The 23,901-nt window shown below is 41.5% G+C and overlaps 1 protein-coding gene and 1 non-coding gene across 3 annotated transcripts in view; both read left to right on the forward strand.

Annotated features, from left to right (window-relative positions):
• Window positions 1–23,901, forward strand: part of LOC138039212 (hemicentin-1-like) — a 78,267-nt gene that overhangs the window by 46,496 nt on the left and 7,870 nt on the right. For both annotated transcript variants that reach the window (XM_068885411.1, XM_068885412.1), the window contains 21 exons: window positions 671–973; window positions 1,089–1,412; window positions 2,250–2,570; window positions 3,511–3,834; window positions 4,418–4,747; window positions 5,001–5,303; window positions 5,845–6,153; window positions 6,784–7,110; window positions 7,664–7,984; window positions 9,114–9,440; window positions 11,432–11,746; window positions 12,155–12,484; window positions 13,918–14,247; window positions 15,551–15,880; window positions 16,095–16,424; window positions 16,512–16,838; window positions 17,602–17,925; window positions 18,509–18,832; window positions 19,890–20,192; window positions 20,430–20,756; window positions 22,506–22,829. In XM_068885411.1, coding sequence (XP_068741512.1) covers window positions 671–973; window positions 1,089–1,412; window positions 2,250–2,570; window positions 3,511–3,834; window positions 4,418–4,747; window positions 5,001–5,303; window positions 5,845–6,153; window positions 6,784–7,110; window positions 7,664–7,984; window positions 9,114–9,440; window positions 11,432–11,746; window positions 12,155–12,484; window positions 13,918–14,247; window positions 15,551–15,880; window positions 16,095–16,424; window positions 16,512–16,838; window positions 17,602–17,925; window positions 18,509–18,832; window positions 19,890–20,192; window positions 20,430–20,756; window positions 22,506–22,829 — 6,753 coding nt within the window. The remainder of the gene's footprint in view (window positions 1–670; window positions 974–1,088; window positions 1,413–2,249; window positions 2,571–3,510; window positions 3,835–4,417; window positions 4,748–5,000; window positions 5,304–5,844; window positions 6,154–6,783; window positions 7,111–7,663; window positions 7,985–9,113; window positions 9,441–11,431; window positions 11,747–12,154; window positions 12,485–13,917; window positions 14,248–15,550; window positions 15,881–16,094; window positions 16,425–16,511; window positions 16,839–17,601; window positions 17,926–18,508; window positions 18,833–19,889; window positions 20,193–20,429; window positions 20,757–22,505; window positions 22,830–23,901) is intronic.
• Window positions 14,510–14,582, forward strand: Trnaa-ggc (transfer RNA alanine (anticodon GGC)). The gene has a single exon. It is a non-coding gene; the product is annotated as a tRNA-Ala (tRNA).

The following is a 23,901-nucleotide window of genomic DNA, read 5'->3' on the forward strand; positions in this document are numbered from 1 at the left end:
AACCATTCGTTTTCTAAAGGAAAAACCATGCAAAAATCGGGTTTTTTTTAATGATAATGTAGTTATTAGTTATACTGAGAACTGTTCTTTTAGCCCTAAAGACCTACATAAGATGCTGTCTCGTTGTTTTTCTCTGACAGCTTGTCGAATGTATTCCGCTATAAATTGGTCGGGTTTCGAAGAACAAACTGCCAGTCTATGATAGTCTTGATAACTCGAATTGCAATGTAAAATCCATCAAATCGTAAAAAGAAATGACATTAAACTTGACGGATAATTTTCAATCCAGTATAGGTACCCACAAAGTAAGGGGAAAAAGAAAGAACGTTAGACCGGCCAGAAGTCCATAAGCCAAAAGTGTCGATCTTCGATGGAATGCGGCCCATCATTTTACGGTATTATCTATTTTTAGAACGGTTAATGCTATTTTGCACTTAGCGCGGGCATTCCTTTGCGTGGCTACTTGGTTTTATCGACCAATCAGAAGCAATGTGGTCATCAGACTCAATCTGATTGGCCCAGGCCAAATAAGAGCGATCGACACTTCTGGGATATGGACTTCTGATTAGACTCCTCCCCTTGACTCTATACCCTACAAATTGACCAATTGAATAGAGGTGCTCAGTTCATTATTTGGTTGATATTTTAATTTCCTCTAAATGTTTTTCAGAAACTTCTCCGCCAAAGATTTCTGCAGTTTTCAGTTCCCTAAAGCTCTTTGAAGGTGGATCGTTCAAAGTCAATGTTGGCTCTAATGTCACAACTGTCACGCGTAATTCGTTATCCATCAGATGTAACACAACTGGTGTACCCCCGCCCGAGGTCACGTGGAGTAAAGATGGTGCTTTATTGGAAACAAAAGGACCGGTCTTTGTATTATCATCCCTTTCAACAACCGATTCTGGTCGATACCGATGTACCGCTTCCAATGTAGATGGCTCGGATGCTAAAGACATTCGAATTGATGTGTTAGGTAAAATTTACGCTTTTCTAGTGAACACTTACCTCAGAAACGCAATAAACATAAATTGTGAGAATGCTTGATGAGTATAATGCTAGAGATACTAACTGGTTCATTATTTGTGTAGTTGGTAGTCAACCTGAAATCACGAGTACGGAGGAAAACGTCTTGGCTATTAGTGGAGAAAAAGAAGTTACCATAGGAGTTGGAGGAAACTTGACCACTGTCGTCGGAACTGGCGTGAAGATTCTATGCCCGGTAACGGCGCTTCCCAATGCAACGGTCTCGTGGCTATTCAATGGCTCTTCTGTTGAGGACGAAAATCGTCGATGGTTTAAAAATGGAGAAGTTACAATGACTGGTGTTACACCACAACATGTTGGTTCCTATACTTGCGTAGCGAAAAACTCTTATGGATCGGACTTGAAGGCCACAATTTTGTCTCTTATAAGTAAGACATTTCTTTTCTGTCTTTTCTATCTTAAGACCACTTTGTTTTAATCTCAAAAACTGCGTGGTTCAGGAAGAAGCCTATTGGTTCGAGTGTTGGGGCCTCGTCAAATCCTCTATCAGCTTTTGGGGAAAAAGTGCATATCTTTCGAAATCGACGGACGTTTTGAGGGGAAATTGCTAAGTTACTTTCGACTTTGTTTCGGGCAGTTCACCATGAGTCAAAGACCTATACAGTTATGTAGTTCTCTCGTTCAACTAGGGGCTATAGGAAGCTGAACTACGCAGCCTGACCTTAATCATCACAACCTCTAACAAGAATGGGACTTGCCGCAAAAAATGATAATAACCACTTTGTTATCATGGAAAATATAAATAACGGAATGGCTGGAGGGACCTGTCAGATAATAGGAAGCTTAAGCACGCGCGTTTTAGAGACGCGGACGGCAACCGGAAGTGAGCTGTTTTCCCTTTTAACTTGTCTTCAGACAACCACATTTACATTGCTATGTACGTTTTCTCCATTAAGGATGATTAGTATAACAATTTGGGAGACACCACTGTCCTGGCACGCGAAATGTTCTCTTCCAGTTGCCGTCCGCGTCTCAAAAAACCCACATGCTTAAGCTCCCTGATGGCAACAAACCTCGCATGTAACATGAACCCCCTTCCAACCCCTCTCAGCCGTTAGGCAGTGGTGTAATCGTAAACTGTAACTTGCGATTTGCGCTATAAGAAGTCAGGCTTAGTTCCCATCATTAATGTAAACTGCATTTGCATACACCGGTTAATGAAGCAAGTGTTATCATTGCATTTCAACTGTATTGGCCTGTTTCAGTTCCAGTTGAGCCAAAGATCTTGTCCTCAAACATGGACATACAAGAATTTAACTCAGTGCGACATGACCTGGTGATTGGAGATAGGCTGAAATCTCTGGAAGGTAGCATTGTGCACATCAGCTGTCCGGCAACAGGCAACCCTACTCCTAACATAGAGTGGAAGAAATCTGGAGTTAGAGTGAAGGAGAGTGGGAATTTAAAAATTGTTAACAACACGTTGATTTTGTTGAATAGCACATCGTCAGATAGTGGAAGCTACACGTGTGTTGCGTCCAGTGGTGCTGGATCCGACGAGGAGGAAACTTTCCTTACATTTTCAGGTACTTCAACAGCTGCAGTCTTTAGGGTCCTGTGGTAAATGCTTAACGGTCAAATTTATCAAGCGCATTTTAAAGTTGTCATGCGCTAGCTAACTTAAGAGTGGAATATCAAAATAAAACATGGTGTGAATGAGTTCTGTCATCTCGACTATAAGTGATATGACGAGTTAAGAAAACCGTCTCGTTTTGAAGACTTTTACATTTAGACCACATTTCCTTGGTTTCGGGCAAATCTTTTCTCGAAAATATAAGAGTATAAAACTAAAGCCCGCGTCGTTCAAACAGGAACTTCGGAACCATGAACACTTGTGAACACATTACACAACCTTCCTTTAAAAGAGACGTTCGATAACCAAATGGTATTGACAAAATGAGTTCAAATCACATTTCATCTGAGAAACCCATAGCCTTGTGTGTGACTAGCGCACCGGTGGCTCAGTTGGTTAAGCACCGGGCTGTCACGCGGGAGGTCGTGAGTTCAACTCCGGCCGGACCAACACTCAGGGTCTTTAAATAACTGAGGAGAAAGTGCTGTCTTTGTAATGACATCTGCAAATGATTAGACTTTCAAGTCTTCTCGGATAAGGACAATAAACCGGAGGTCCCGTCTCACAAACCTTGTTCACATATAACACTGTGGGACGTTAAAGAACCCACACACTATTCGAAAAGAGTAGGGGACGTGGTTTCCGGTGTTGTGGCCTATCTTCATCACTCACTTACATCATCACTCATCATGGGTTGGGAGGGTTCAGTGGGCTCATAAAATGGACTGATAGCGGCTGCCATCGGCGCCCTTAGTATGCTGATGTCCGAGCCCACTGCAAAAATGTAAATAGGACACGTATGTTTGTCCTATCAATCAATCGCGACATTACTAGGGTACTTAAAACATTCCTACTTCTTATTGTTACTTTCAATACTCTTTTCTGTATATTAGAACCAGAGAAACCTTCGATCAGAGGCGAGTCAATAAATGTCGAATCGTACGACATGCAGCCAGTCACAGTAACTGTGGGAAGCACGCTTAAAGTACTTGAAAAGACCACCGTCAACATTCGATGTATCGCGTCAGGAATCCCTGAACCTTCTGTTTACTGGGACAGCAGTAGCAGCATGCAGCCAGCGAATAAATTTGACGTGAATCAGGGAGGACAATTGTTGACAATTCGTGAGGTAGACGCCAGCGATTCTGGGAAGTACATGTGCAATGCGTTTAACAAAGCTGGTGAGGTCACCGAGGCTGCCTTAGTGAAAGTTGTCGGTAAGAGCAAAATAAAGTGGTCATTGTTGCAGGCGCAAATAAACTGAGCTAGCGTATTTTGATTATCCACGAATATTTAAACTCGGTAAATTTTTTTTACTGTTGTTGCCCAGTTGTTGTTGTTGTGGCTTTTGCTGTAGCTTTTGTTGTTCGTGTGGCTGTCGAATAGTTCATCATTTGTTGTTAATTGCTAACTGAGCTGAAGTATCACTAATAAGCTGGATGGTTGGCACTACTTGTCATTGATCTTGCCTTTATTGTGACTGGTTGCGGTGTTTTAAAAACATTTCCGTTTTTGTCTATTGCTTCTTTTACCGGTCCAAATGAAGAAAATGAAGTTTTTGGTATACAGATAGGTTACAGTTTCTTGCCTTGATGGAAGCACTGGACAAATCAGTCCATCGTAAGATCAGAGTACGAGATCCCTCGTGTAATGGTTACTTGAAGTGCTATTGCCAAAAGATAGTTGCCTTAACTTTTTATTGTTGCAATTTCGGCTTGTTCTGGACTTGTGCACTTTTAATACAAGCTTGAAGCATGTTTAATTCAAGGCATCAACCTCATTGTTATGTTTATTTCGTAGAGGCGACCACTCCTACGATTAAAACATCAGATGGCACGGTTTCCTGGTACAACAGAGAGTTACGTGAAGTTCCAGTTGGAGGCAAAATACAGGTGCTGTCGGGAACAAAAGTAACTCTGACTTGTGAGTATTCCGGTTTTCCCCAACCTGAAGTCAAATGGAGTGTTTTGGACGAAGAAGGTCAAGTCATGGAGCAGGATGCCGGATTTGAAGTCGTTAATGGCTCTCTTGTTTTAATGGCTCTGCAGCCTTCCGATTCCGCTGAATATGTTTGCTCCGTGCGAAACGTTGCTGGAACTGCGTCAGCATCAACAAAGTTGAAGATTTTTGGTGAGTTACTAAAATAGGAACAATTCTTCTTTCTCATTCACGTATGACGTCATCCGTGTAGTCAGCCAGTAAGGAGTTTAACGTTAGTGGGATACAGTAATAACTGGAACCTCTAACCACTTGTAGCTTTCTTTTTACAAAGCTATCAATTTCTCCTTAGTTAAGATATCTTAATAGCTTTTCCAGCAATTTTACAGTAGCCTTCCAACCTTTGGAACAACCTTCTCGACATTTTCTATCTCTTTTTTCCAAGATCCTCAGTCGCCATCCATCATCTCTTCCGAAGACTCAATAGTGTCGTTATCAGAGATTGCTCCCGTGCAAGCTACAGCTGGGAGTGTGTTGACGGTTTTGTCGGGAACAAAAATCGTTATTACGTGTTCAGCAGAGGGCGTACCCACACCGTCAGTTGCCTGGACCAAAGGAGACAAGCTGATCCATACTTCATACGTGTTAACTATTGAGAACGCTACAGTACGCGACTCAGGAGATTATCTGTGTACGGCAATGAGTGAAGTTGGATCAGACCAGGAGTCTACGATGATCAATGTTGTTGGTTAGTCTTGAATTAAATATTTAATAGATCCAGACCAAAGATTTCAAAAATATTTCAGAAGTGCTACTTGAAATCCGAAATACTCGTTTTTCCCGAAAGATTACCGAGCAATTGGTGTGCCTTTTCGAGTCATTCAACGAGTGAGTAAACGAGTAAATAAACGAATTGGTAAATTAATTAATTTTTAACTAACTTTAAATTCTATTGTGCAATAATTAACCAGATCTCCCTTTCCTTTGTGCAGGAATTTTAACCGGTATTGCATTAAACCATAATTCTCAAAAGCATCCCCAAGCACGAGATTTTCGAATCAAACCAGTTTTACTTTGCATAAAAAAACGAAAACTAATTTTCTTAAGAAAGACTTCATCTAAGACTCGTTTTGAGTCGAAGAGGTTTTGAACACTGCCTATTGGCCGGCTTTAATCAAAGATTTGAGGAATTTCTTTCGGTCCTCTAACATCAACTTTGCTGGTTCTTTTAATTTGCTTACAGCAAAATCGTGATTTGTAAGTCATAAAGTAAATATTATTTGTTGCAGACCCTCGCAGGCCTATTATCCAGCAACCAAACGTACACAACATCCCACTCTCCAACAGGACTTCAGTCAACGTTTTAGTTGGAAGTGACGTCACGGTTCTAACACAAACCCATATTAATATCACTTGTCAGGTGGATGGTGTACCAACACCGGAAATCACGTGGCTTAGAAATGGCAAACCCGTGAAATCTAAGACCGGCAACTCTTTGGAAATGACTATTAGCGCCGTAGAGGATGCTGGTCAGGTTGCGTGTTTCGCCCAAAATATTGCGGGAAATGCAACACTAAGCACTGATATTAACGTAATTGGTAAGGAGAATTTGGCCATTTGACAAAGCAATGTGTTTCGTTCGAGGTGCTTTTTCTGTCTGTTTTATTCGACACAGAGTTATACAGTTGACCCAAGAGAAAGAGTCGTTTCTTCAGACTTGATCATTTTTTAGATTCATGTTCTTGATGTTGTTTCTAGTTTGATTTATGTATATGTGACAAAAACAGACCTTTTGCATGAAATGAAAGTTCTTGAAGATTATCAGAGTTAATCAAGCAAGTTAAGCAGCAAAAAAGGCTGATCAAGACTAGCTTTTTCAAGCCGCATGATTGAAAATAGACATTATATAATGTGTCTATTCCGTAGTTCAAATCTATACAGTTTCATATATTTTTAAATCACACCAATTAGCAGGAAAGCTACTGTAAGTAAGGACGATGCCAGAAAATGATAACTGCTAGGAAGACATAGGAGTTGTACCGTAGACTCCAGGTCATGGCATCCTGATTGAGCGCTCACTAGACCTAGTGTCACGCGACATAAAAAACATCACTGCCTCGCAACAGCTCAGAACAATCTGCTTCCATTGCAAATGGCATTATAGAAATCACAATAGGCCAGGGAAACTGAACTGCCGGTTTTCAAATGATATTTGTATTGTGTTACAGAGCCAGACCTCCCGCGTATCAGCTCTGGCGAAGGTGAAATCTTTGCGTTGAACAGAAGGCAACCAGTTACAGCGTCTATTGGTATGACTGTGCAAACGTTTACAGGAACTCAACTCACCCTGGAATGCTTAGCTGAAGGATCTCCCAAGCCGAAGGTTTCGTGGGCTAAAGATGGCGAAGCGATAGATTCCAAGAGAAGGGTATCTGTTAACGAAGATGGAAAAGTGATTATTAAGAATACTCGCGTTTCAGACACGGGAACATACATCTGCGAAGCTAAGAGTGTCATTGGAGAAATGACTGAGGTCTCATCTGTTTATGTTCGAGGTAATTGTGCTCGTTGTTGAATCCAGCTCTCTATGTAGCACTGTATACTGCCTCAGGTACTAGGTATTTAAGACAAACCACAGGGAGAATTAGCAATACAAAGTCATTTACCGTAGAAAATAGAAAATAGAACAAAAATCTTTACAGAGGCTTACAACCCTGATGTAAGTAAGAATTTAGTGACGGTGTAGAGCTGTTGTTTATCCTTCTTCAACATCAAAAGTCAATCCTCGCAAATTAAAGCATGTTAATCTGTTTACACGTGATGTTTGATCGCAAAGTGCATTTTCAGGTCGATACTGAGTTCGTAAACTTAGGACGCCTTCCATTTGATAGAACTGACCGGCCAGACCAGGCATTTCGAAGGACTAACTCAACAACGCCTTCAAGTTAACACACTTCGAGGATGATATATGCTCCTCCAGAAGAATGCGAGGGATTAGCATGCAAGCGTTGCTTGAAATTGTTGCATTTTCTTTGCAAACTGACGGGTCTGGCCGGATAGTTTTCAAAAAAGGAAAGAGCTCTTAGATAGGACTTCCTTTTCTTTCAGCACCAATTCGGCCAAGAATAAAAGTATCCAGATCTTACATCATCTGGTACGAAAAGCAACCATTTAAAGGGAAAATCGGTGACAATTTGACGACACTGAAAGGACGAACGTTAACACTGACCTGTCCAGCTCTGGGGCTGCCACAACCGGCAATTGCTTGGTACAGAGGTGGCATGCGGATGAGGAACGGTGGGAATTACGTTGTTATTGGCAACAAGCTGATCATGTACAATCTGGATCCAATGGATACGGATCGTTACACTTGTGTGGCAAGGAACTTTGCAGGAGTTACGTCAGCCACAACGACACTCAAGGTTCACGGTATGGATTCCATTTGTTTTATTTTTCGTTGTAGTTGACAAGGACAAAGCCTTTTTATTGCAAGAAAGTCGCAGACATAGTAGTTAAGGCGCCTGCCCTGAATCCGGAGATCCCAGGTTCACGAACCGCTCTGAGCACTTGTTTAATTTGATCCTGGTAGTGCCTGGTTCAACTTCTTGGCTGCACTTGTAAACAGCCAACTGGTTTGCCTCCAGCCCAGTTGCTGTTCTGTTCTGATTACTTTTTATTGGCCCTGAAAGGCCATGATGGAAAGTGGTCAAATAAGTATATATGTATGTAAATATCACCATAAGGTTGAATTTCGAAGCTCTTAGTTGAGATGATTTCCGTAGCACTGTTTCCTGCAGGCGTTTGTGATGGTCAGTTTTCTTAGAACCACCAAAAAATCCTTTCCTCAAAAAGTGATGTTGTGATATTATACGATTTAATTCCATGGATTAGACTTCTATCGGCTGGTACGTAATCCTGGGCTAATTGACTGGGTCACGCCCCCATCTAAAACAAACTGTGTTTCACGAGAAAATGAGCTAGTTAACGCCTCTTCCCGTTCCTGCTCCATCATTCAATGTTGAAGGGAGTAAACTGCAAGTAGCAGGTTCCAGGTTAGAGTTGCAGGTCATAGTTTCATAGTTTCACCATAGCTGAAACAACCCTTGCAAACCTTTGCTAATGCTAACATTAGGTCTAGAAAATAATGTTTAAGTCTAAGGTTAGATTTTTGTAAAGGTTTGGGTTGTTTCGGTAATAGTAAAACAATGATCTGCAACAACCCTAAACTGCAACCTGCAACCTGCAAGTTAAACCCTCTGCATTCTGGAATGTTGCATGTCCAAATGTTCATGATGTTGATTGTCATCAAGAGTCATCAGCTTAGTTAGAGTCAACATAAATTGGACAGGGAAGAAATGGCGCAACTGAACAAGGTAGTCAAAAAACACAGTCATGTACAGGAGTATCCCAATGTAATTTGTTTAGGACAGAAGCTTGTATGTCGGCCCGTACCCAAGACAAGATTCCGTTTGAATTACACCTCCTCACGACTTACCTTCTTCATTGTCATCCAACTTATCATGATGGACAAAACTCATTTTGTCTATGTCTATTCCAGATCCAATGACACCAAAAATCATGCCTTCGTTTGGATACCAAGAGGCCTTGCAAAACCACGATCCACTCAATGTTACAATTGGCAATGAAGTCGCCATCTTGCAAGGAAGTGCGCTGACCATTAAATGTCCATTTACTGGCGTGCCAGAACCGAAAATAAAATGGATAAAGGATCGCAAGATGCTTGCCTCCAATGAACGCATGGAGATGGACTGTGCAGGCATTCTCAATATATTCAAAATGGAATTGGAAGACTCTGGGGATTATGCATGCATTGCTCAAAGCTTTCTTGGAATGGACATGGCCTTTAGCGCCGTCACAGTGTTTGGTAAGAAATTAACAGTTTCAATGGCGAGAAAGTCTCCCTCGGTAGATCGTATACTTTCGGATTGTTCCTTAGATCGAATTTTACAAATTTCCTTCAAATTTGCTTCGTAAGGTTTGCTCAGTTTTGTACTGCAAGCAGTGTGTTCAAATTAACCTGCCCATAGTGCACCGCATCCATTGTTTGTTCGGTGCAAAATGATTGTGCAACACTTTCTCCTATTATGTCGTGAAAAACTTGCGTTGTATATACTTGTATAAACGCCTTAAGGCTCGTGTGCATTCGAAGATCACTCAGGAAATTATCCATGGTATGCCAGTCACGATCCTTGCCATCAATCTAAATTATGTGTTTGTGACTGCAATCCAAGATAAAATCGTTAAGACAATTTTAACTTCCTTTTCCACACCTAAAAAGACTTCATGGAGTAAATTTTTTTATTTCGGCTCCCGTCCACCAGCATAATAAGCACCTTAAGATCTACGACAACGACGTCAACGACAATGACACAAAATAATAGGAGTTGTTATATATCTAGACTTTCACTCAACGAAACGAGCACTGTAATTGGTTGGTTCGGGATACAATATTTCACAGTTGTTGCCCACTCCAGATGTTTTGCTGCGATTGTTTAGGCAAAAGTCTAAATAATTTATCTAACAAAGTACTTAATGTCTGGTCCCTCAGGAAACTAGTTAGTTTTGTTTTCCCTCGAGTCCTGATGTTTCCCTCGACTTCGTCTCGGGAAACATCAGGACTCTCGGGAAAACAAAACTAACTGTTTCCCTCGGGACCATACATTAATTAAGTGTACATTGTTACCCTAGCCCTTACCCATGGGTAAATAGTGTTTGCCCACGGGCAAAAACGTTTTTGTGCGCAACTGCTTTCCCTAGACCGAAACTGCCCAAGGGTTATTTCCATGGTTACATCAAAAAGAACAAAATAACTTCCAATGAAAGTTCCTGAACTGAAAAGTACGGTTTATCTGCTCCCTGAGGTGGCTTGGCCAATCAAAAAGCAGAACGTAGCTAATACACGAAGACCTTTAATTATATTAACTATACCTAATATTTTACCCTGAGGGGAGTCTTTTACTGTATAACCGAATCCTCAAAGGTAACATTGAAAACTGAACTGAACCAAAATCAAACCATTTACCCTCCGGAAGGCCCAAAACCCAAGGTGTGTGTAACCATAACTAATGTTGTTATATAGCTGATTTTTTTTTTCCGAACAGCACGCGCTCTCGTTGGTTACTTCGAGGTCAAATGACATCTAACAATAAAACTGTTCCCCGCCAAAAGTCTCTGAGCGGGCAACAATGCAAAATATATGACGTCAGAGGGTAACCGTGCACTGTTACCCGCGAATGTTGACCGACGACCGCCGTTGCTGTTGCCGTAGCACGTTTTTCTTTTTGTGCTATATAACAAATCACTTAATGACTGGTCCCTCGGGAAACAGTTCATTTTGTTTCCCTTGAATTTCAATGTTGTCCTCGGCTGCACCTCGGGGAAACATTGAGATTCTCGGGAAACAAAATCAACTGTTTCCCTCGGGACCAGTCATTAAGTGTTTAGTATCGTTGGTTAAAAGAGCATAAATAAACGTGCTGCACGTGCGGCACGGGTTTTTGCTTCTATTTTTGCGGTACTCTATGTAACGACGACGTGAGCATGATTTACTTTTAGGATACTTCGCCCACACGACATGAACGAAATGGAATAATCGCGAAAGGCCTATACCAGAGCAAAGTTATATTTTGAGGTGAAGTTTTCGTCGTGGTCGCAGTCGTAGATCTTACGATCCCTAATGTTGCGACACGGCAAGGTTATTTGAGCTTCTTTCTAAATAACATTGCGTTGGGTAGGGTGAAAGCAGGGGGTACATCTGGACTTCTGTCAAGTTATAGTCAAAGCTTGTTTGATGAAAATGGCTCTCTCCCTCTCCCTCTTTCTCTTTGTCAACAACACCTTCGTATTTTCTTACAGAGGCGGTCAAACCAAGTGTCGACATTTCCGGCAGGGCATACGTTAGCAGTGGAAGTCTTGTAGACATGCATGTGGGAGACAATTTAACTGCCATCATCACAACACCAGTTCACATCAACTGTTCTGCCAGAGGAACTCCAAAACCGAACATGCGCTGGCAAATGAACGGCAAGCAACTTGGCAATGGCGGAAATTATAAGACTGATAACAGTGGAGCCTTGGAAATCAAGAGACTTGAGAACCCTGGAGAGTTTAAGTGCATTGCTGAGAATTTTCTAGGGAAGGATGGTGCCTCAAGTTACATAAATATTCTCGGTTTGTATCATTATTTCACCATTATTATCCGGTTACAAAATGGGAATCATCTGAGCTCTCTACTTGCTAATACTGGTGACACACTCATTTATCTCTTAGCTCTTTTCGTTTAGTATTATTTCGAAAATCAAGAGTGAAAAAAGCCGTATCTGTTCTCAAGTAGAAACAAAAAATTATTTGTCAAATGTAGTCTTGTGTAATTAACTGAGACAATTTCTCGCACGTATCTGTTTACAGGGAAAGAAATACTAAGTGTAGGCATCTGCTGCGGGAGCCATTTTTATCCCAGTTGAACACGCACTCTCTGTCAATTTGCTTCCTCCACTCATTTCCAGTTTAACAAATGTTAAGTAGTTTCTTACCTAGTCCCTATCAGCCTTTTCATTAACTTTTTTTTGTTTTCAACAGATCCTGTTAAGCCATCGATTATCACTCCTGAGATACCCAAGACACTTGAACCGAAAGATCTTAGCCCTATAACCCTGAAAATTGGTGATAACATGACAGCACTTACCGACACAAGCATCACCATTCAGTGTCCAACCAGTGGCGTTCCACCGCCATCTGTCACGTGGACAAAAGATGACAAGGAAATCCTCGGTGGAGACAGGTACAAAGTTCAGGATGATGCTTCATTGGTGATCGATTATGCCGACGAAAACATCAGTGGTCGCTACACCTGCACCTCGAGCAATGTTGCTGGAAATTCTAGTGCCTCGAGTGTGGTGCAGATTGTTGGTAAGAATTAAACCGCAACTAACGCGATTTTTATTTCTTTATATTTTAAGTACATTTTGCGAACTTAGAACGTCGAAAGAATTATGAAACTAGACATAACCACAGGTTAGTTACTGCGGGTGAGACAGACGTAAAGAGTTGTAGGGTTACAAAGCGTATTACCAGAGATTTCACATTAGTAGTTGTAAATTTGATAAAATCAAGGCTTTGTGCACCTCAAGCTTATGAATAGGTCAACTGTGACATAACACGTAAAGTTCGTGAGGCTTGAGGAAAGAAATGTCTAATTCAATCTATGGATCAAACTATGGAAAGACAGTGAACAAACCTGTTCGATACTTGACTGATGTGGTCACAGTTAGAAAGATATGAAACAGCTAAATTAAATCGACGGTCATTTGCGAAATAACTATTAAAAGTCATCGGAATGGGGGTTGTTTAAATGTAAGTAGTTGTAACAATTACACTTAAGTACAAGCTGGAGCTAACAACATAAACAATTCAGACAATAGGGTCAAGGGACCTTTAGATTCTAGGACGAGGACAAGAACGAGTACGAGTTTTGACTGTTTGTTTTTAGCGAAAATACTAAGAAGATTTATAACCCGTACGATTAATCTTACTCTTTGTTAACAGTATAGGTTGTTCAGTTATTCTTATTGCTGTTACCTGGGCCTTTTTGCTGATCGAAAAATGCCAAAACTGCTGCCGTGTTGTTGACTTGTTTTGGCACGACGACATTTTTGCAAAACCTCGTAGTAAAATGACGACGGTAACACGTTTTTCCCGCCAAAATGACGCTGGTTTGCGCGCGCTCAATGTTGTGCAATGAGAAAATTTCGTACTCGTAGTCGTACTCGTCCTAGAATCTAAAGCTCTCTAATACCAAACGTGATTGGCATATTAATGAGGTTTCAAGTTACCTAACAGACGTGATAAAGAGACTCAGAAGCATGCAGTCAATTCGTAGGGAGTTCGAGAATAAGGCTTCTGTCGGCTGGATCTCATATCTTTTCATATTGCTCGACGTAAAATTCGTCGATAAGTAGCATACATGACAATCAACACTTGATTGAATAAATCATCAAGCTTATATTGCTGAGCACAGATTCCTCTACTATTCCGGGGTGGAACTGTAAACCATATCAAGGCAATGTCGAGTTTTGACGAGACGGAACTGGAGAGCCCGCGGAAAAACCTCGAAGCACTGTAGTGAACCAACAGACACCACTCACTTATGACGCCGATCGACTCTGAGGGAAGGCAAGGGTTTTCCCCACTGCGTTAAACATGATGTCCCCATTTGCGACATTCCTGTCGCACACGGTAATCTAGTGACTATAAGGCTTCTATAGGTGCTGAGGGAAAGGTGATGTAAAGGCATAATTGCCTTTCGAAATGAATATTTAATATATGGCTGAATTTATTCGCAGAGCCCGTTAAGCCGACCATTGAGGTTTCTGAAACTGGGAAAGAGATTCCCGTTGGTGATGGTAGTCCAGTGACTATGAACATTGGTGATAACTTGACAGCAGCTTCAAACATTACCATCACCATCAGATGTCCAGTGAGTGGAGTACCAACACCAGCTGTTAGCTGGACCAAAGATGGAGTAGCAATTTCTCCGGGAATGCAGTATTCCTTCACAAGTGACAACTCCCTCGTAATTAAAGGAGCTGCTTCTGATGACAGTGGAAAATACACGTGTAGTGTGAAAAGCGTGTCAGGCAGTAACAGTGCATCGTCAGCAGTAGAAATAAAAGGTAAGTTTTAATCTCCAAGAACAGATAATTGTTGTAGAACATTGCAATGGCGAGTTTATTCCTGAGTTCCAAGGATATACTAGCAAACAAACGAGTACTTCTATAGTTTTCCAAGGATAGAAATTATTGCTTTCATAACTGCGAGGATCATAGCTTCCCTTGATTTCATATCTGCAGTTCAATATATGATTCATTTCATTTATCATTTCGTATTCATCCTGGGAACATTTGAACCCACAAATGACCGGCTCGCAACATCAGTTGCTTCATAGCTCAGTTGGTTAGAGCGTCGCGCCGGCATCGCGAGGTCACGGGTTCAAACTCCGTTGAAGTCTTGAATTTTTCAGGTTTCTCTGCGCAGAACTGCAAGGGTCATAGCTTCCCTATTGTGTTTCCGTAAGTTCCGTAAACCACATTGTGTAGTTTCCGTTCATTCCCCCGAGCATTCCTAAGTTTTTTTGCCTGATCAGAGCGCAACATTATTTACTTTCTCGTGCTTTGGAATGCAAGAGTTACTAGCAGTCGCTATGTGGTTCTTACTACATAGCAGGCATTTGCATGCTGCTATTCGTGCTCTAGAATAAAAAGTATAACTTGTAAGTCAAGGTCACTCAACGGCATCTCTCGTTCGCTACACTTCTGTCAATTTTTGCGGCTGCAGATTAGTTTCACCATAACATTTCTGTTATTCAAATGAATTGTAAGGATTTTACATTGGTTTTGTGGGTCGTGTTAAATTACTTTTTTTCTTTCTTTTCCGCCGTCGCCCATGTCATTGTAGTCTAGCTATCAATAAACGATATGCCTATTCCTGACTCTTGTTTGAGTTGATGTAGATCAGTTTCACTGCAGAGTGATTACAGAACAATCTTAAGTAACTAGTATCTTAAGCAATTGTTTTTGTTCTTGTTAACGGATAATAGCATACGGAATCTGTACCAGCAATAGTTCTTAGTGGTCAATGTGATGGAAAGAAATAATATTACCCAGAAGAAAGAACACAGCAGAGTACAAAGGAGCTTTGCAATAACAATTTTATGATGGAGAGTGTGGTGAAAGTTTCACACAGATCATACATGCTTCCACCGGGAGAATTTAGAATAATCCTAAAGCCAGCGATCGTAAAACCTGAATGTTGCAGCGAATCAGACAATCCACGAAGCCTACGATGTCGTTTGACAATAAACCAAAAATGCTCTCCTTGAACTTACAGATTCCAGAATTTCCATACACCTTTTTTCAAAAAATTTGTCAGGTCGCTTGACAAAATTTCTATTATTACCTACGTCGTTTTTTTATTTAGGTCCTTCGAGACCTGTTGTGAAACGCTCAGAGAATCCAAAGGCCATAGAGGCTCAAGATCGCAGTCCCATTTTGTTGAGCATTGGAGATAATGTTACAGCACTTACCAACACAAGCATAACGATTCGATGTCCAACTAGTGGCGTTCCATCGCCAACTGTCACGTGGACAAAAAGTGGCCAGGAAATCCTCATTGGGGACAGGTACCAAGTTCAGGATGATGGTTCATTGCTGATCGTTAAAGCTCATGGATCAGACAGTGCTTTATACACTTGCAGAGCGGACAGTGTTGCAGGGAAAGACAGTGCATCAACTGTGGTACAGGTTGTTGGTAAGTATGTGCGAGACGAGAACTTGCAGCAACTCTTTTCATTTAAAATAGTTATGCATAATGTGATAAAGGAATTATCATCTGTGTTCTGAAAACGCCTCATTAGGCTAAGCCATGGCACTGAAAAAGTCCGACAAATTCTCAGCCGCGTTTGACATCCATTCAAGAATTCATTCCTAACTTTGGGAACCATTTGTGTCTTGTTCCTTTGTAGAATCGATAAGTCCTACAATAGATTTCTCTCGTCCTGGAAAAGATATTCCTGTCGGGGATGGAAGTCCAGTGACGATGAACATTGGTGACAACGTGACAGCAGCTTCAAACACCACCATCACCATCAGATGTCCAGTTAGTGGAGTACCTACACCAGCTGTTACCTGGACCAAAGATGGAGAAGAGCTTATCCCTGGGAAGAATATTGCCGTAACCAGTGAAAGCGCTTTGGTTATTAAACAAGCAGACGTCGAGGACAGTGCCACTTACAATTGTAATGTCCAAGGGCTCACTGGTTCGGACTTCGCCTCATCAGTCGTCAAAGTTTTAGGTCCTTAATCGTTACTTTTCAATTCTGGAACGTCGGGTTACGGTTATTTTCATGTTTTGACGCACCTTTTTTTTCTCAACTTCATAGAACACTCTAAACCAAGCGTCAGCATCAACGAATCAAAAACAGTGGAGGCTCAAGATCGCAGTCACATAGTCTTGAGCATCGGTGATAATGTGACAGCACTTACCGACACAAACATTACCATTCAGTGTCCAATCAGCGGCGTACCAACACCAACTGTCACGTGGACAAAAAATAGGCAGGAAATCTCCAGTGGGGACAGATACAGAGTTCAGGATGATGGTTCATTAGTGATCATGGAGGCTAATATAGAAGATAATGCTCAGTACACGTGCACTGCAAATAGTGTTGCTGGGAAAGACAGTAAATCAAGTGTGGTCGAAATAAATGGTAGGATAATTTTTTGACGGTGATCTCTCTACCCTTCAATCGTTAGGAAAGTATGCACCTTTTGTAATTGTTGTATCCTATCAACTGTTGTTTTAAGTCGTGGGTGCTTCGAAATTCATTCATTTAGGCACTTGATACTTATGCAAGCTACATATAACCATTTCATATTACGTTTCAATTGCTTTCGATAGCATTAGGACTACCTAATTCTATGCCTGAGTACTGGCGTTAAAGGAAGCGTTAACCATTTAAATAAATTATTTGGATTCAGTTATGGGCTCCACCCTCATGCTTGTTGATTACCGCAAGCAATGGCTAGATAACGAAGGTAATAGATGTTTTAGGCCAATGCTCCCATGGGAAGGACGGAAAAATAGTTGCTTCGATGAGGTCTCGATCCGTAATGTTGGGATATCCATGTCCCTCTACCGTTCCCAAATTTACCAGCTTTGCAAGACCATGTTATAAACTTAGATCAGCTACTTTGAATTTGTTGCCAGCAGCGATTCTAAAGACGAAAGGCTGTTATTTATTTGAACTGTCTCAACTGGGTTTATCGCGATCTATTCGTCTTTTCAAGCCTGGGGTTTTCAGGGTTTTTCCGCAGCTACCTAAACTGCTTTCCTAAACGGCTATTATCCTCCTTCTTGGAGTAGTTTCTTATCAACAGGAAAGAGTTACACCTTCTACCTCATTCCTCCGTACTTGAATGCACTCCGTCATACCACAATCTTCATTAAGTTTTATTTGACTTGTTTTTTAGGTTTGAAGAAACCAACAATTTTAGTCCAGCAGCCAACTCCTGTAGTGTCCATCGGTGATGGGCAACCAGTGGTCACTCCTGTTGGTAGTCGAGTAACTGAACTCACGGACACAAAAATCACGCTGACTTGTCCAACTGAAGGCTCACCTCCCCTAAAAATCACATGGAGAAAAGACGGAGGGGTACTGAGCGAGCGATACGGGATTGATAAGAATGGCTCCTTGACAATTCAGAAGGCTCAAATTCAAGACACTGGAAATTATACTTGCTCAGCTCAGAATGAAGCCGGTGTGGCGGAAGTAACTTCATTGGTCGATATTTTAGGTAATTCATCAACTCTTATATCTTTGTTGTTAGTTTTGCAAACGTTTTCGTGAGTACACAAATCAAATTGAATCAATTGATGACTTTTAACGGAGGGCAATACTGAAATGCCTGGATAAAGTCTGCCTCTGCGCCAACCCTGCCTTTCTAAGCAATGATTTGAGCAAAAAAAACATGAAACAAAGAGAATTGCATGAAGGCGGAGTCGACAGAAACTTGCGACACCATGACGAGGGCGATACGTCATCAAAATAATTACATTTTTTTCTGCAGAATGGCAATATGAAGGGAAAAGCTTCCGGATGTAATTTCCTCTCTTCCCCTCGTTACCATAATTCTCTAGCAGATTTCTACAAAATCGGGTCTTATGAATAGGATATTTTATATTCGTTTTTGAACATATTTTACCAAATCACACCCATTCCGTTTTTTCCTCGCAGAACACCACACCACCATGTCTCACTCACCGGGCAAAAGAAATACAAACTCATTGTTATCCTGTTGTAAATTCGGGTGAACAGTTTTGTTAAATTTACTTCATGATCAAACGGTTTAGTAACCCAAGCACTTCTTTTCTCTTCAGAACCTTCTGAACCGATGATTTCACCATCAGCGGACGCGATCACCTCCGATGATCACCAAAGTGTAACCGCCGGTATAGGTTCAAAGATCGACGCTTTCGAAGGCGCTACCGTCAAAATAACATGCGAAGTGACTGGTATGCCAAAACCAAATGTGCAGTGGACCAAAGATGGACAGAGGATTTTATCTGGAGAACGAGTGCGACTGGATTCTAACGGGACGCTTATCATCCGGCGCGCTTCATTTGAAGACAGTGGTGACTACACGTGCAGCGCAAAGAGCCGAGCGGGTCAGACAAGCATTACATCCCCTGTGAACGTTGAAGGTAGAATATTAGGAATGAATTGTAAGATTGCGATGGTGAATTGCATCATCCCTATAAGAAACAGGATTGATCCTCAAGTGCTAATAAAATTTCAACCAATATCACTACTTGCCTCGAACTTGGAGCGTTCACACAAGGCCCAATCATATTTAAATTGACCAAGTTGGAATATGTTTGAGAAACAAAAAATGTTCATACCTGATGACTGAGCCTGCGAAACTGGATCGAAACAGACGTACAACAGGAACCGTTATGCATGAGCACGCGCACTTCGAAAAGTGGTGACCTCCAAACCTTATGCACATGCTTAGTGGGAAAAACTTGTACTCCCAGTCGTCCTCGTCCTCCGTTCGCGAGGTAGTTTAGGTAGTTTCGATCGTGATTTTGCTGAGTAAAGAACTTAAGATGGCGGTCAGTGGCGTTTCTTCGGTAGCTGGGAAAACGCAAAATCGGGGCTTTGTAGAGGCGAAAACACTGATCGGGCTTTGGGAAAATGAATAGTTTAAGACATGGTTTGTCTCTTCTTTGGTTTGATCTTGACTCGGAATAGCGAATGCGACGCTTCAAGACGCAGCGTTTTTATATTCGTGCTACGGTCTTTATCAGGGGTGATCTAAGGCTAAAACACGCGTCCTGTTATAATTTGGATAACGTCCGTTCCTCTTAATGAGATATAAATACGTTTGAGGTAAAAGTCCACCGTCGTCTCGTTTTAAATGAACGTAGGCGGCGTCAAGAACATATGACAAACAAATTAGTGACAACTTTTGAATTATTCCACGCAATAGTATGATTAAAGCGAAGTTTTCATTTTGGCAGAGAAAAAGTAAGCTGCATTTTGATGCTCTTTTCAACCTCGAACCTCATGGTCACGTCAAACATTGGCAAAAGTAGACTCGTTCCTCTTTTTAACCAAGAAAACGGTTTTAGTAAGGTATTTGTCATCAACTGACAGTCTCCAGCTTCATTATCGATTTGGGTCAGAGAACAGACAGGACCGTCTCAACGTCCGCGTGAGCAAGGTCATCTACCATAAAATCTTTTTTTTTTTCAACAGCAACGATGCTTCCCTTGATTGTATCGGACTCCGACCCAATAGTTTGGTACAAGGCAGATCCTCTCGCAGCAACAATCGGATCCTCCATTCGTACTCTTTCCGGGGTAAAGATATCACTGACATGTCCTGCGACAGGGAACCCAACCCCAACGGTGTCATGGAGAAAAGGAGGCAAAACACTAAGCACTTCTGGATTGTACTTGACTATTTCTGCAGCGGACTCTGATGATGTAGGCCTGTACACATGCGTGGCTACAAACATTGCAGGCTCAGCAGAGGCCAGTTCAGATATCGCCATTGAAGGTGCGATATTTTTCATTCAGGATGTTGAATTTACCCTAACTAAGGAGGATTAATGAATACGACACTTACCTAAATCGCACAAGAGGGGAATATATTTCCAAGGAATTATTTGAAACGCTGGTAAAGCGAGAGATCGAGAGATAAGGCCTACTGAGTTACTGTAAATCAATAGTCTCTCTCCGAATTATTGTATTCATCGCATATCTTCAAATCTTTATCTGGGATGCTTTTTTTCAGCTCCCACACCACCCTCTATCGTGCGCTCAGTGGAAGAGGTGTCCTGGGACAATGACAGTCCTTTGAAAGTTTCCATTGGCAGCAGAGTAAACATCGTGAATGGCTCGTCGCTTATCTTGAAATGTATGGCCAGCGGTTTACCACTTCCGGAACTGACGTGGACCCGTGGAATCGAGGATTTAACTGATGGTGAAAGATATAACATCAGCATCAGCGAACAGACGCTGGTCATAAACGATATCAAGTTCGCGGACGCGGATGAATACACGTGCAGTGCAACTAACATGGCGGGGCAAGATGCGGCCACTACAGAACTTGTCGTAAAAGGTATGTACTACCATTGGTAAGCCTTCAAAATGGCGAACGATTGACATTGTCTACGAATAGAAATGGTTTATTTAGACCTAGTAAATCTTAATATGGTAAATAATGTATGACGTTAGGCGGGACCATCTTTTTGAAGTCCACACTCAAGGAAAGGGACAAATTTTTCACCAGGTTAGAATCGGAATCACTTTCAGGATCAATAGAATAATATAAAGCCATAAAAGGAAACAGGACAAAAAAGGTGTCTTTTTCCTGTCCGTTGTGTTACTTGATTAATGGCCCATTCTCCGCGGTCATTTTGGTCACTTATTGAATGTGTGATATAATTGCAAACTCCACTTTGCTAGAATTACTTTTAATTCAAAAGTAAGAACTCATGTCACGTTTCAATGTGGAATAATCTAACTGCGGATTGCGAACCTTAATCAACTGAATTCTTGGTCAAATCCATATTAAATTTAAGAAGTTCTTGTGTACTTTCGCCTTATTATTTTCTCACAGGGCTCATACATCTAGATGATTGTTTGTCACCTTGGTTTTCTTTCTTAAAAGAATTTGAATTGTTTTAAGAAATCACCATTTTTTCGTACATTCTTTGAAGAAAGCGCCAGTGACAATCGTGATATGAGTTTGGACTGCCTGTGATCTAAATTCAAAGTGAGTAACTATTTGAAAGGCTTCGCTCGAAATCGCAAAGACTAGAAAACATGATAGACACTCGAACACATCGCTGGAAAACTAATTACTTTATTTTCTGCGCAGTTGCGCGCCTCCACGTCACTCTGCATGTCACGCTCACGGGACAACTTGCCTTGTCTTTTAAACTGTACCAACACAGAAGATTGACAGTTAGACTTGTTTTTTAAGAGGGGTCTAAAGAGGACTCGAAAAAACTCCCACTGGGAAAAAGGGTTGTTTGCTTGTGGGATATAATGGTCCTCTTGACCATTACCAGAGATAACATTTTATTAGGCCTGCTGAGTTTTCAACGAGCGAGGATGCCAATTAAAGGTCGTTGGATACCAAAATAAAGTGTGTGAAACAAGAATGATAACTGCTTGCACGTGATGTTAGCCATTCGATTGACGTCGGTTCCAAGTGTGATTTCGACTCACTTGTTTTATGACACTTCTGTGTTTTGTTTCTTTTTTTTAGCTGCACCGTCTTACCTCGTGGTTACAAACAAATAATGAGCTTTTGGCACCGTAATAAAATATTTCTTGTGATTGAATATATACCTCTTAGTAACCGAGTTCGAGGTCCGTACTGTAATTTACAGACCGAGTTTTTTCCCGTTGATTTATGCGCGCTTGGGCCATAAATCAACGAGAAAAAAGCGAGGATCCGTAACTTACAGTATGGACCGAGAAAGGGAGGTTAGTAAGATATTTATTATATCTCTGAGGTTAATTCGGCGCGCGGGCAAGAAACCAGTCGAAGTCAAGCGGAAAATTCAACTGCCACAAAGAGTGCCCTTTCGAAATCCGAAAAACTAAATCTTCTTTGCTGTTTGAGATAGTTACTTAAGTTTATGTAACAGCAACGACATGAAAAACTTGCTAGCGAATGTTTTATCGAAATTTTAACTTCAGTGGGCTGTACAGCGGGCCGTACTGTAGAATAGCCAATCACAGCGGGTGTACTATCTGAGATCTCCAAGATCAAGGATGTTCACGCGCTACAGATAAGAAATAGCTTAGTTTTTGCTTATTTGTTGCGTCTCTTTCCTTTCCTCTCATTTATATTTAGGGCCCGGGGGACCAGAGATATTCTCTGACAAGCGGGTGATAGTTGATGTCAACAGCAGTAAGCCTGTTATGGCACCTGTGGGCGCCAATATTACAACTGTAGTCAACGCAACTGTTATCATGAAGTGCCCAAATAAGGGCACACCGAAGCCTACAGTCAGTTGGAGTCATAATCAGCGGTTTATCTTTCCGAGAGGAAGATTCTTCACAAACAAATCGTCTTTGGTTATCAGAGGAGTTCGGTTGTCTGATGCGGGGAGTTATCAATGCACGGCGTCCAATATATTTGGCCGCGACATAGAATCACTGTCTCTCACTGTCGCAGGTAACTCCATTGCCTAATAGATCCTTACGGCACCCCATATAAGCTACATCGCTTAATCAATTAGAGCAAGTTTCAATCGATTGTCGTAAAAACCAAAACCAAAGTCATTACTTCGGCCAATCAAAAAGGACGGACACAATCCAGTAAACCAATTAAAACTCGAAGTAATTACACGCAGCCGACACAAAGCGCGGGAAAATGTGCACGCGCGAGCCACGATTGGTTTTGGTTTCACTTCTGATTGGTTGCAAAAGTGGCGCAAGAACTTTGAATCAATCACCGAGTGAAATAATGCAAAACCAAAGTAATTCGCTAATTATTTTCGACACTCAATTGAAAACTGCTCTAATTCACTTGCAGGAAAACCAATATGGTGGGTCATTTAATCTAAACGCACAAACAGTCATAAGGAACTGGGAGATTACGCAAGGACTACGATGACGGCTATGAGAACGCCACAGAATAATAGCTATAATGAGCAAAAACAAAAGCTTTGCAAGCCCTGCACGTGCGTTTTTCATTTTTGTGCATTTCTTTGCCGTCCTCGTCCTGACAACGCCGTGAATTGACCAAATTTCAGGTTGTGTAGGGGACGTGAGAACATGACGAAACATTTTTAATTTTCTCCCCGAACAACCACAGAATTCATGCCAAATTTATTCCCGCAACGTTGATGCACACTTTCCATTCGAACGACTAGGGGTTGTAACGAAGTTATTACAAGAACGGGAAAATAATGTTGATAGACGACGTTCTCTAAACTCCCATCCAGACGTTGTGAGGGCTTCGTCACTCGTTCCTTTCCCAGGAACGACTTTCGTTCGGGTGGCCGGGGGAAGGAGAATAGCTTAGTGAGCCAAAAAAAAAATCTGTGCGGAAGGTTAACGGACCTAAAGCATTCGTAGCCTTTAATGCTTAAATTAAAAATTCTCTCTGGGGTTTGCTGTAAAATTGTTCTAAAAGTCGCTTAAATTGGTAAATAAATCATGAAGTGGAGCGGTTATATACGCTTCTGAGAATAATCTCCTCGAAAAAGGATTTGACTGGGTACTGCAGGCGAATTTCTGCGTTT

The sequence above is a fragment of the Montipora capricornis genome, chromosome 2 (genome assembly GCF_036669925.1).
Source record: "Montipora capricornis isolate CH-2021 chromosome 2, ASM3666992v2, whole genome shotgun sequence".
In the NCBI taxonomy this organism is placed as follows: domain Eukaryota; kingdom Metazoa; phylum Cnidaria; class Anthozoa; order Scleractinia; family Acroporidae; genus Montipora; species Montipora capricornis.